Source organism: Rhynchophorus ferrugineus, unplaced genomic scaffold, assembly GCF_030347505.1.
Source record: "Rhynchophorus ferrugineus isolate W39M unplaced genomic scaffold, kcgeb_rfMv2 rfM8, whole genome shotgun sequence".
NCBI classification, from domain to species: domain Eukaryota; kingdom Metazoa; phylum Arthropoda; class Insecta; order Coleoptera; family Curculionidae; genus Rhynchophorus; species Rhynchophorus ferrugineus.
The window spans coordinates 29,630,918-29,645,587 of record NW_027472587.1 but is presented as its reverse complement, the minus strand read 5'-3'; the positions used below and the strand labels follow the sequence as shown (position 1 = coordinate 29,645,587).

The 14,670-nt window shown below is 34.8% G+C and overlaps 1 protein-coding gene across 5 annotated transcripts; it reads right to left on the bottom strand.

The window, feature by feature from the left end:
- Positions 1–3,519: 3,519 nt before the first annotated feature.
- Positions 3,520–14,572, bottom strand: flfl (serine/threonine-protein phosphatase 4 regulatory subunit 3 flfl). 5 transcript variants are annotated; one of them, XR_013006775.1, is made up of 11 exons: positions 14,206–14,572; positions 13,750–14,137; positions 12,450–13,349; positions 11,611–11,803; positions 11,337–11,562; positions 10,967–11,266; positions 10,611–10,804; positions 10,437–10,552; positions 10,242–10,376; positions 6,030–6,184; positions 3,520–5,953 (listed from the first exon to the last, which is right to left on the bottom strand). XR_013006775.1 is itself a non-coding variant. In XM_076411234.1 (10 exons), exons 2-10 carry the CDS (start codon positions 14,080–14,082, stop codon positions 6,086–6,088), a joined length of 2,481 nt encoding a protein of 826 aa, XP_076267349.1. In that variant the 5' UTR covers positions 14,083–14,137; positions 14,206–14,572; the 3' UTR covers positions 6,015–6,085. The 5 variants fall into 5 exon arrangements, 1 of the variants encoding a protein (XP_076267349.1); XR_013006777.1 differs by having other exon boundaries at positions 11,337–11,547; XR_013006776.1 differs by having other exon boundaries at positions 4,542–4,928.
- Positions 14,573–14,670: the final 98 nt, after the last annotated feature.

Genomic DNA, 14,670 nt, shown 5'->3' with positions numbered 1-14,670 from the left:
TCATTTTTAACCATAAATGCTCCCATACCTTTGTTCTTAAAACTTATGAGGTAAAACTGGTTTCTTTTAAATATATATATATATATATATATATATATATATATATATATATATATAATTCACTTGTATAATTAATTTTACAGTAACGTTATTAATCTTCAACTGATATTGATATCAATACATGGTGACAAAGGCGGCTGTGAAAGAAACAAAAAAAGAGAAATGACACCATTTTACTCACTATTTAAATATTAACCGATTATAACCAACAAATATTATATATTAGACTGTACTCTTATTTTGGTAAAATTAATACAATGTTTAGGTTAGGTAAATGCAAGCCTTTTCAAATTATTTGTTGATTAAATAGAAAATGACAGGACGGTTCGCTTTAAATCAATAAAATATTGTGTATTTTGTTGGCATGCAGTCTGTTACAACGTTTAAAATTACCACCTATGTTGAAAAATAGAAGAAATTTTTCTTTGTTTTATTAATTTAGTGTCGCCAGTCACTTTGATCTATGTGGTATTAATCTGCAATAATTTGTATTAACTTGATAGGTACACATCACAGAATTCATAAAATTTTGCTCAGCCTGATTACATTTTACTTTAAATGATTATTTTTATTAATCTTTTAATTATAAAGTTTATTATATTATTTACTAAAATTATTAATAATCTTCATTAATACACTCTTTATATATGCGCTTACGTAATATCAAAATTGTCTGAATAAAATAACTGTGTAATTCAGAAATTTTTTTTTTTTTTGGTATTCTTGAAACGTCAATAAAATAGATGATAAAATTGTTTTTTGCCGTCTTAACACAGGAAATATTCAGCGACTATGACAGTAGTTGTATATCATTACAAAATGTAATAATATAAAAATAACATATTTAAAAAGGGACTAAATACATATATAGGTACATAGACATTTTCACAACTTATAAACGACAGGTGGACTTGGATCATAGAGTAATAGAGATGCAACTCAATAGGGGACTCTGGCGCAAAGTTTTGCTTTGTCCAACATCCAGAGGGAGCCATAATGGGCCATTTAAGTAATTTGATTGGTCAATTTAAATCTCTATTATAGGCTGTAAGAAAAATATTTTACTGTGAAGGCATTTGATTGGCTCATTAGTAATTTGGCACGTGACAGCCTTGACGTCATGTTTAATTGACCAATAAAATTTAAATAAAAAACAATTTTTTTCTGAAATAAATTTATTAAATTAAATATACATATAAATATAATATTAAAAAATAAATATAAATTATAACAATAAATTATAAATTTAGAATGTAAATGTATCTACAAAATATAAATATAATATAAAAATAAATATATCTATAAAATATAAATATTATATACACATATATATAAAAATATAAGCAAAAAACTTTGGTGCATTGCAAATCAAAATTATCTCCTCCATCTTTCCGTTAGTACTTTTAATATTTTATCCAAAAGAGCATTATAGAACGTACAATTGAAGGGTTTTAAATTTACTTTTTTTAAACATTTGACAAAAATTTTGTTATATTAGCGACGTGGTAAAATCGCTGAATAAACTAAGACATAGCTCAAAGACCTACTGTATAATAAAACAGTTTTTTATTCTGGGGCACGACATATTGTCTTGCCTCTATAAAATCAATCTCAATTTCTGGTTCTATTGATTTATTCATAATTATATATAAACAAAAATCACACTTAATTTCTTTTTTAAAAAGTTTTACTAAATAACCTGAGATGTACACTATGGTACAACATAAAACTTTGTTTACTCTTATAGGAACATCTGGACTGAAGTTATAGAGTCAAGTAATTAACAGTAAGAATGAGCAGAAAGAAAAATACTGGCTGACTGAATACAAACTTTACCATTACTTTCTGGACTTTGTTCAAATGTCGGTGATACTTACTTCGAACACCCTGGTTGTGGGCCTGGAACGATGAAAATAGGCACTACAAATATAGTAAGACAGTTTAGAAACCTTCTATATCATTTTGATTTTGATCCACTTCCATTTATACATATTCTGGGCTTGTGGTATTATTTTCACCATCACTAAATTGTTCATAAGTACTTAAAGGAAAGTTTAAATGTATCACAAAAATGTCTCACATGGTAACGATCATAAATCTGTTTCATGTTTAACCCATCCAGTTTAGGATTTTTTCTACTCATTTCTTAAAAATCGCTCTTTTAACGGAAAACGATGATGCATTTCCTCACTATATATGCATCCGGACACAAAACACTTCCTAGAACGGGAATGCTTTTCAACTACCGTCTTGTATATGGTAATAAAATAAAATAATAATTTAATGTATAAACGTTATAAAAAGCTAACCACACTGTTCTCACTATAGGACATATTGAAAATGGCGTGCAAAATAAACAAACTATAGAACGAAATGAACCAATCATATTCCGTCGGGGCTCTTAACATAGCGAATAAAACAAGTAAAATGTTAAACGTAGCAACATCTACATGTTGGACGTCGCGAAACATTTCGCCAAAATTTCTTAAGAAGCTAAATCTCTATTCCTTTATGATTTGGATAGCAAATTTTGTGATAAGATATCAAGTTGTAGATGAAGGGTTTGAATGAATCTAAGGAACTTACGTAAGTTTTTCTAAAGTGGACAAGCGAGACTGGCATTGAGGAGGAGGGGGGTTTCCGCTCAGCAAATGGGATTAGGTTAATTTATATTGTTCTAGCATAAGCAGGTTAAAAATAACATGACAGGGTCTTTATTTGGAGTAATAGAAAAAAAGAAATTGTGTTTTATTGGCCAACTTGTTGCTATATTCCATTAGGTCGCAGCTGACTTGAATCATATATAATTTGGATTCAATATATTGGAATATGTCTGTATATTGAAGTTTTCTGCAACCCCAAACTTAATTAACTGAAAACATATTCCTATATAAATTCCATTTACCAATGGTTGTTGTACAAGGCCGTGTATACCACACTTGCTTAATCCAGATCATCTGGGACAGTTTACACGACCTATCTATTTCTTAGAGTGCTAAACTTTTTGAAAGGAAAACAATGTCCCATTATTTTGCTTTCTGTACCCCCAGTTACACTTCTTAGAACAAATATACATTATAACGAAGCAATTTTCATTGTAATTTAATCGCGAAAACGTATAAAAAGCCTAAAAGCACTTATGCACACAGAAAATGGCGCTCAAGATAAAACCAAACGCACCAGTGAAATGAAACGAACCGCCAATGCCTTCGTGGCGTTTAGCATAGCAATTGAAACAGATAAATTAAAACTAGCGACATCCAGATATCGAACGTCGCGAAAAATGTCTCCAAACTTGCCTATATAAATTAAAATGTTATATACGCTTAAAATTATATCTTTAAATCTATTAATATTTTAATCTAATATTAATTATTAGTATAAATATCTAAAATGCAAGCTTCTAATCTAGAATTATATAAAATGTAAAAAAGAAGGAACAAAAAAGAAAACAAGACATCATTTTACTTATATTTATTACCTAAATATAACGAATACATATTTTATATTACAATCTTTTTTAAAAACATTAATTTATTACAATTGAAGGAAGATTAGAAAAATGCTTATCAGCTATTGTTGACTTTTCTCATTTGGTGTTTTGTGTTTTTAGATTTATTCTTTTTTTGTCCATTTTCAAATGATTCATTTTCTTTTCGTATAAAAATATGACGGGCTGCCTCGGTTTTGTCCGCTTAACGGACGGGGGGAATCAATACAGGAACGAAGCTAACTTAAATCAACGATGAAAACGAAACCGATGCTCTTCATTTGAACCGATATGTTAAGACTCGTCCTCTCCCGCAGGTTCGTCCCGAGCCTTCGGCGTCCAACGCGCGACCGTTTCGAAGGACATCGACACCGTCTCGTGTTGTTCACGTCCGAGGAAACATCCCCAACCGACGGGAGAGGAGGGACCCGTGTTAAACTAATACGTCTCACGCACTGACCAAGGTAAAGTCGATTGGCAACAGGCAGCCGCTCTCGCACGTTGTTCGATCTGAACGATCGGACGTCAGTGACTATGCCCCCCTCCATTTGAATAATTTATACACATATATTTACAGCCTCCGTTGAGGGGTACGCGGAGAAAGAATCGATCCGAACGAAACGAGTGCGTCTAGGATGATGAGGATGATGATGAAGGGCCGATGGATAAAAAGTGGTGAGGGGTAATAATTGACTACGTGTTTGCTAAGTTGTTACACCGCACCGAATTGACCGCCGCGGATCGCGAGGAACGACGACAGGTGGGACGGACACGCCGTGGTCGTTTGCGATTTGATCGCCTCTGGACGACGGGCGCCGTGATCGGGCCTCGACGGGAGGTCGCTGATTTGATCCGGATCATCCCCCGTCGAGGCCGATGCGGTCCCGACCGTCGGGTTTTCGAGAGACCCGAGAGCGCGCGCTGGAGACGGGGCATCGTCGCCGACGTGGTGGCAGCAACGAGAATCCGAAATTGTAGGACACGCGATGCGTCTGTATACATATTCTAAGCTCCCCATTGAGAAAACTACGCACACATGTTTTGTTTACTTAATATTTTTTTTAGTTTTTTTTTGACTGATTAGATACTATTCTTTATCTATCTCTAGATAGTATGACCTAGCCTAAGGAGAATCCACAATGTTTTATAGGATCGATTCAATTTCTCCCACTCTCTCTCTCTCTCTCCCGCTCGTGTCGTTTCCGGTTTCTCGATTAATTCGCAATCTTACAGTTTTTTTTTTTTCGAGAACCGCACACACACAGTCTCGCCCTCCTTTGATTCGTAACTATAAACACCAAGTACGTTTTTAAAGTCCCGAGTCGGTTCGATTAGTTCTTAAACGCAATTCCCTGTTGCTGTGAGCTCACGGTGCGACCTGGAATACAACACATAGAAAAAAAAAAACGGGAAAAGTTGTGTGGGGACGTTACGAGGTGGGGGGTAAGGGAGGTGAGTGCGGTAAAGGGGGAATCGGCGATGCTTCATCCAAATCGTCATGAACCGTGAGTGAGTAAAACAATCAGGGGTACAGCCTAGGTCAAAAAATAGATGTACTATGCCAACTTTTCGGTTAAAAAGCCTCTCCCGATATTAAACCGCCCCCTCCCATATAAACTAAAGAAAATGACTCAACAACTATTAGCGAACTATATATTTGACCACGGCTGTACAATTAAATATAATATAATAAATTCACCTTCTAGGACTAAAATAATAATAAATTACAAATAATTGGTTCAATGGATAATCGAAAGCTTTGATGTTTATAATTATAAAACAAAGGGTTAACTATTTACAAAATAAAGAGGCAACGTATTAAAGTCCGCCGTAAAATATTTACATGGTGTACACTACTACAGTTGTTTCCTTCCGTTTCGAGTTTAATATCAAATCAAAAGAACGCAACAAAATTACACAATACTTCGCAATTAATCTCTTATTTTAACCCAGTGCCCGTTAACTACTATATAAATTCGGACAATTGTATAAAATAACGGGCTTATATATACATTATGAAATTGTTTGGGAAATGTTGTTGTCTTGCGAAGGGTAATTTCACATTAAAAAAAATCATTAAAAAGTTTCGCAAGTTTCATAAATTATCGAAATTCAGATAGATTCAATTGCCGATTTCTATCTGACGAATGTTTTTCAAATTAACACATTCAGAACGAAAAAAAACTATAACCACCCTGTATAGTTCATCGTTAACGTTTACGGTTAAACAGTGAGATCATTGGCATCAGAAAAGGCCCTTTTGTACGGCTGTTTCCCTTCTGTAACTCTTAAATTAGAGCTATATCGTCCACCGAAGGAACAATTGAAATTAACAATCAATCCCGTCGACCAATCGGTAACGATCGACAATATATTGAAGCGTAAACGGATCGTCAAAAGAAACTAAAACATGTGAATAATGGAAACGGTAAACTAATCGTTTCGATTTCTCTGAAGCACCACCGTCTAGGCTACCCACCTTCTTGGTTGGCGTGGAGAAAACGACGTTCCGGAATTTGGAACAGGACGGGGACACTACGACAGGCGTGGCCTCTTGTTGCCGCCTTCGCCGCTGCCGCCGGTATCGCTTTCTTCCTCTTCGTCCGAGTCGCCTCCTTCGTAATCGACCAATCCCTACAACAACATATAATATGGTTAAAGCCACAAAAATGTAATACAAAAAAAAATGTCTTCTTTATCACAGCATTTAACAAACATATTTTCGATTTCGATAAATAATAATTAGAAATTAAATTATACGAGAGGAATTCAAATATATAAATATAATACAAAAGCACGTAATTCTGATCTAGAGCATTCCGTGCTCGAGTGTTCTTTGGTTTATGAGGAGGGAGCAAACCGGTGAGTAGCAACTGTGTTCGGTTCTGGCCACAAACAGCCATGACTGAGCGTGTGGTACCTTAGTCTGTTGCACAATGTATTAATAAAGTGTTTAAACTAACGAAGGCGTCAAACTCTTGGAAATTTTCACTCGATTGAAGGCACAACTTGGGGATGTTACACTATCTCAACATCGAATGTACATGTAGGTCAGAGAATTCGGGAATGGACGAGAACGTCTCAAAAACGAAAGTCATGATCGACACCGTCCACGAACAAGTCTCACAAATGACAACATCCCTACTGTTCTAGAGATTATTGAAGGTGATCGCCGGTTAAGGACTGAAGAAATCTCATCAGAATTGGGCACCAGCTATGGAAGTGTCCAATCGATCATCTCTAATCAACTTGACTTTAGAAAAATTAGTGCTCGCTGGGTTCCAAGGTTCCAAGGTTCCAAGGTTATTGACCGAAAATCAAAAACAGGTCAGGATGGAAACCCTCGAGTACCCTCCTTATAGCAGTGACTTGTCACCTTGTGATTATTTTTTGTTTGCATTTTTGAAAGAAACACTTGGAGGCAAAAGATTTGAAAGCAATGAAGAAATAGAGAAGTATACGCGCAATTGGCTGACAACTCACCCTCAAACTTTTTATGAAGAAGGTACATTCAAGCTTTCAAATCAGTGGCAAAAGTGTGTAGAGCACGGAGGTGACTATTGAAAAATAAACGTTTAGTTTGTGTATACCATTGATCAATAAATTCATTTTACAAAATTACCAGTTATATTTGATTCCCCCATGTATACATAAAATACTTACCTACTAGATATACCGGAAAGTCATTACTGGTTTTTCTAACAGATGTCGCTAGGCTTAAGTGTGCAATGTTATGATTTGAAACATATGTCATTTTATTCTACTGACATCAAGCTTCAAAGCTATACATGTTATATATTTTGCGAAAGTAACACTGTCGTAGATATATATATCTTGAAAGTGTTGAAAATTTCGGGCCTGAAAACGCGCACTTGCGACATGTGGAACTTTTCTTATTTAGTCAAAAGAAAAACGCCGCTGAAAGTCATCGTTTGCTGATAGAAACTTACGGTGAGCATGCTCTAACCTTAAAAATATGAATCGTGGTTTCGAAAAGTCAAAAGTGGTGACTTCGATGGGCAAGACGAATAACGTTCTGGGAGAAAGAAAATGTTTAAAGGTGCAAAACTGCAAGAATTATTGAGTGAACTAACCCAAACTCAAAAACAATTGACAGAAGCGTTTAAATGTGGTCCAAGAAATGATTGGCGGCCGATTACGACATTGCGACAATGGGGAAAATCCAAATGATGTGAAGATGGGTGCCACATCAATTGAATGACTGGCAAATGGAGTGGCAAAAAGTTCGAAAGGAAATGGTTTTGGTTTTGAGCGGATAAATAAACAGTTTTTTTTTGAGATGGTACCCATAAATTGCTTAAAAGATGGGAAAGATGTATAGAATCAAAGAGCCAATACTTTGAATAAATACATTTTTCGATCTTCTCGAAAACTATGTAGTTTTTTTTCGAAAAAAAAAGGTAATGAACCTAATAGTTACAGACTTGGTTAGAAACTGAAAATTAATAAGATAGTTATTTACTAAAATAACATTGGCTTACAGAGTATTTGCTAACCCAGTTACATATTTTCAGTATCTCTTATACATAAGTATTTATTTCAATAAAATATATAAAAACGTTAAAATTATTAATAGAATACACATTTTTCAGAATTCTTAACCGATCTTTGTATACTTAACACCAGCAATTAACAATGATACGAACTTTAAAGAATACATTGTTCAAAAGCTCAAATTCACCAGATCTCTTATTATACTTGTGGAAAATTGACTACAGGTCTAAAGTATTTTATTTACAGCCGTCCTGGCACTACTAACAAATTTTAGGTGACAAGTTATTTTTTGTTTATTTTTGTTAAAAATTTTATGTTATTTATGAACACGGTCTAATGGTAGATACTCTTCTATACCTATAATTTTAAATGAATAAGAACATGTTACTGACCATTTGGTGCTAACAGGTCAATTGAAAAGTTCCCGGCCTACCATAGTGGAACACATTTTTTAGCAAAATTAGTATTTTTATTCAACATAATTCCTTTCAAGGGTGATACACTGATTATAGCGACCCTCCAACTTTTCGATACCATTTTTGTAGTACGATATGTCCTTTGCTTTAAAATAGGCCTCAGTTTCAACCAGCATTCTTTTGAGATCTGAGAACAGGAAATAGTCGCTGGAGGCCAGATCTGGAGAATACGGTGGTTTTCACAATAACAAAAGTTGCTTCACTCAAAATGCTATAATTCACAAACTAATTATCCGACAGCTGTCAAATTTATACACGCATCATTTTAAAGGTTAGTGCTGAGTAAAAAACATATGGATTTACTTCTAGTAGCGCCATCTATGTATCAGGCCGACAACTTTTCAATTGACCTGTTATATTCTCTAATACAGATACTAAGGCTTTCAGAATTATTCACGATATATGGCTTAAAAATAAATTAATATCCTAAAATATTGACAACTTAAAGACCACCTGCAATTTCCAGGGCTTCCGGCTAAAGTTGGTAGGTGTTCAAGTACACCAAATCAAAAATACAGTATAGAAAATGACAACATTAAAAATTATCCTGTAAGAAAGTCCTGTGGCATCAACAGCAGCGAAGTGGTTAGTCATTATCCACAAACGTCGGCTATGGATGAATGGTAATAACATTTTAAAAAAGATCATTTGTCATATAATCATATGTCATAAGAGACAAACCAAAGAAAATAAAACATATCTCAAAATATATTTTTTAATAACTGCTTTTGTTTTAAACAATCATATTCTTCAATGGAAATAGTATTTCAATTTTTTCACACACATATTTCTAATTTGCAAAGCAAGTTGACCAGTGTAATTAAACTAGAAACATAATAAGACTATAGCAAACAGATTTGGCAAAAAAAATTAAAGAGATATAAGACGCCAGTCAAATTCAAGAGATTAAATTGCTAGCCCAGATATGAGTAAGGAGAGTTCCTTAAAATTGTCCACAAATCCATTTAGAAAGAAGTTGAACAGTTTAAAAGTTGAAAATGATGGATATGATTAACCCAAACTAATTACGTGAAAATATTATGAATGTCTCATTAAACAGGCATATAAGTTCCTCAATTTTGAATAACTTCATATAATTAATCATATAATTAATGTATAATTTATATAAATTATACAAGATAAAAAAAGATCGCAAAAGAAAATAATAAATCTAACCTAAATACATAATAAATATAACTATTAAGTAATAAAAATAATCTGTAATTTATACAGGTATTTAAGCACGAGGTTAAGAGAAAATAATGAATCTAAGATATAATAATATATAAGACTAAACATTTCGGGCCAATACATAATAAAAATGTAACACAGCGAAATATACAAAAGCACCCCAGAGAACAAAATTTTTTTTATTTTTTAAATCAAAAATCAAACCGCAAGACTTTTAGTGAACAGTTTTTTTAAAATCTGCTGATGAAGTACTAAAAATGAGTGATGATAACTTGGTAAATAAGTCTATATGCGGTATTAAATTATATCAATCAAAACACAGTAAGAATATTGTAAATCCCAGATATAGGTGGTAGAGTTCAATAAAGGAAAAGACAATACCATAAGACAAAATGAAAGAACTGAGAAGTAAAGGGGGATATTCGGTGAAATTTATGGAAAAATATTGTACTATAGCGCCTAAATTTTAATTCCGATAATTTTTTTTCAACATTTTTGAAAAACCTTACCCTTTTGAAAATTGCAATTTTGTTGTCTCCTGTGCCTTGGGCGGTGACCTGAGCAACTTGTTGCGTTGTCGCATTGTTGTTTAACGTTGATTGTGGAGACTGGGCGGCTTTAGGCGATGATGTGTTGTTGTTGATCTGCCGAGACAAGTACGTTACACACACGCGCTTACATTGCGATATCGCGACGTCACTTACCTGCTTGCTGGGTCCATTAGCTTCAACGCTCGGCGATGTTCCGAACGGAGTCGTTTTGATTTCAGCAACTTTCACTCCTAGGCTCGAATCCAACGTTTTCTCGGCTATTTTTCCACCTTAGATACCACAATTAAGATGGACCGCTGGGAAAAACCAAGATGAATACACACTCACCACCTATACTCTCGAGATTCGAATCTAACTTCTTGGCAAGGATGTCGTGGGCGGCTGGGGGTGGAGTGGCCGGCGACTTGTGAACCGATGGGCCGTCATCAAAATCGTCATCTTCGTTAAACCACATTTCTTCTTCTTCGTCCATTTGCCTCTGGTCGCGACGATACCGGCTATTCCTTAGTATCGACGGGACGCTGAGAAAATGAATTAAAATTAAACATTACATATTCAATTCAGGACGTGTGGTAACCCGATATAGCGAACTTAATGCTAATTATAAATAATATATTCAATTGTTACCCTGCATTCTAAACAAAGAATAAATAATTCTATTAGAAAACAATATAAACACTTACCCATCCATCCTCTCTTTTAATTTGTCCTGATGCTGGTCATAGCGCAATTTTAATGCTTTGAATGTCTGCACGTAAGAAAACTTGTCGAACAGTCGGCCATAGTTCTCCACAACATGAGAACACAAAGTTTTAATATCCTCAAGTTTGATAAATTCGAACATTTCAATGATAGCCGAATCCAAAAGATTATATCTACCGTTGTTGTTAGTGAATGCGTCCACCACTGGAGCAAACAGATTTCCTTTAATGATGTAGCGGTTGTAGAACTCGTCCTTCAAAGCTATTAATTTACGCATAAACCTAAACATGACATAAACGCAGACTATTATTAATCACGTCTCGACATTCGGATGCGAGCAGTTCACAGTACCTTAGAGCGCAAAGAACCAAAAACTTGTGCGTCGACTTCATAAGTACCAATATCCTGCGCAAAAGGTCCTTGTTTAAGATACAGTTTTTTATGTGGTATGTATGGTGTTCAACGCAAAACGATAGCAATTCCAAAATGAGACCTAAAAGCTGAACACTCCTATAATCTTCCTTTTGCGGAGTGTCATTCACTGTGTTTTCCAGCAGGGGTGCTGCAGAAATAAAGTCTGTTTCATTATTTAGACCTACTCAATTCTAAACTAACTCTATCTTACCTATTAATATTTGAACGCTGTGTTTGTAAAAAAAGTTCAGGAAATCGGTCTTTTCCGATTTATTCACTGATGCCAGCATGTTTTCGGGATCCAGCAGTATCCTTAGCACCCCCATTAGTTGAACGGCGCCCCCTAACTCGGGATCAGAATCACATATCATTTGTTCAATGATGATGTTTAGCAATATCTGCTCCTATGTACAATAAACAACTTTGTCATCACATTCCAAATCAACGTGTTTGTGTTATATGTCCGTACTACCTATCTAATCAAGTGATATAGGGTAATATCCCCTTAGAACCCATAACAAGTATAATCCAGAAGTATCAGTGCACGGTAGTGAAGTGTACAAATTAAAATGTTTAGTACCAATTTGATTAATACACACACATATATATATATATATATATATATATATATATATATATATATATATATATATATATATATATATATATATATATATATGTATATATACTCTAAAGCAACATTTAAAAATGATATTCTAAAAGTCACGTATATAATGTCATTATCATAAGAAATATTTATTGCCCATTGGGCATATTTCTGTACCACTAAACAAATTTTTAAAAAATCATCAGATACACATGATTAAATTTAAAGATCATTCAGTTGTCCATCGACATACCGAAATACAGACATACAGTTTTAAATGTTTGAAAATTTCCAGAAGAGAATATTTATTCTTTCTTGATCTAATTTTATCAATTTCATTATAGTCTGATTATCGTTATAAATAAATTAAAATAAAACTATGTGAATATTAATCGGAGCGGACAGCTTTTACAAAATATTTTCTTAATCATTAAAGAACCTACCTCATCTGTATTACTGGCCTGTTGTAATGTATATTCTCTGACCACAGAAGGTGAATACTCCACTATATAGGTGAGGATATCTATGGAAGCAGTCTTGGTCTTCTGGTCCTCCATGGCCAGGGTGATCTCCAGAGCAGGCAAGATACCCAACGACGTCAGAGTTTTGTAAAATGACTCTTTGGCCTGTGGCTGGAGGTTCTGTGAGTAGTTGCAGAACTCTTTGAGAAATAGCACCAAGTCCCTACGTTTTGAATCTGGCGTATTCAGATCCGTCAACATGGTGAAGAGCTCAGTTAGGAACTTCTCATCTTCCTGCACAAGAGACACTATTTCCACTTTATTGAAGAAAATAAAACTGCTGAGTGTCGATAGCATGTTTTCCTCAAATACAGACGGTGTCGGTAGTACCACGTCTTGAATGTACTGTACGCGGAAAGTCTGGTGGATTTTCGCAAGAAGTTCCGCGTTCTTGATGGGAATGGCCTCTCGGAACTTTGCTTGTTGCTTCAGATATTCCCTATGACGTTTTGGTGTTGGTGATGATGGATCGAATTCCAGACAACCGACGACATCGAAGATAAGATCATCACTGAACATCGTCTCAAAGAGTGCATTTTTGTTAAGCAGAAAGATATTCTTAAATATGTCATAAAGATGGTACAGTCGTTCGGTGCTTTCCAAATCCTCACACATGTGAAAAAGGTTAATCAACTTTCGGATATAACCTTCATTTTCTATGGCTGCTGCCAACTTTTCTTTTCTCATCGGTGTGGTCAGACAATTACTGATAAGGTCGCTAATTTGTTCCAGTCGATTCAGCTCACACGGTGGTAGTTCAACCGGTGGCGCCGAGTCGGACATGTCATCGAATCTCTCGTCCTCCGATTCCTCCACTATATCCTAAATTAAAATAATATTATAACTCCCTACCAAGTACTACCGAAAAACATAAAAAACAACTTAACTAACACCATCCAGAATCGCCATCCAAACAGTTCTCACAACAGCTACAACAAATAACAGTAAAAAAGAAATTTAACTTTTCCACATACAATTTATCTTACACATATTGACAATGACAAAAGCAATCAACCTCAAAACAAAAAGGAAAAATTAGCATAACTATGTAATAATCCCTGCTTTATTCTGTGGTGATCTGCATATAACTTTCATAATTGGTATTGCATTGTTGTCTAACAAGCCACAACTCCCAATCAAGTACTCCTTGATATAGTCTTCGTCATAAACTTATACTGTTTGAATGAAACTGGTAGATATATAAAAAATATTAAAATATTACCTGTGTAATTTCGACAGAAGGATCTTTCCCTTGCACCTGGCATATTTTTTCCCAAATTTCATCACAACCCAACTTTTCTTGAAAACTAAGTGCTAAATCAAAATTGTCACCTTCAGACCAAACAATTAGTGTGTCCTGTTGCTTTTGATAAGCAGTGTCTGGCTGTATTTTTGATTCTAACAATAAAGAACCGTCACTTTCGGCACGCACTAACAGAGATATCCCTTTCAACCGATCCACATACGAAGAAGATACATGTCCAGTACCCCTGTCATCCCACTGGCGGTCTGCATTTAGCGCATATAACTTCACCCTTCGCCTTGTGTCCGTCATGACTGGAAATTGGCTTAATCCTCTTCACTAGAGTGGTAAATTTCCCACATTCCGGCTGTAAACAGAAAAAAGTGACATAATGTATACGATTACCGTAAGTCACAAACATCGGTGACAACTTACTTTTTCCTAAATAAACACGTTTTGCCGGCTTTTTTTACTGTTACCTCGTACTCTAAGTTACTTGGCGTTGCTTCGTTACGCGAAATTCAATGCTGTTGGTATCTTAGCGAATTTAAAATCACAACCTTTGTGTATAAATTTTACTGCACTGTTTAACTGTAGCCTTAATTAGACACTGACCCAAAAGGACTTGAACTGAAATTAAGCACTGTAAAAAAATTCAAAAGGCCTAATTAATGTTTTTATCGGTCGATTTTAAGCACTAAATTAAGTAAATTCGTCTTTTTCGGATTAAAACGAGCAGCATAGAACCACAACCGCCATATTGAATCATAACAACGCTCGTAGATGGAGTTTTGTCCACAACAAGAACAAACGTAAACGCGTGGCAACTGCGCATTAAATACGCAAGCGCGCCAAAATTCAAATTTGCTGCTACATAATTTTCCGAAAACAGTCCTATCC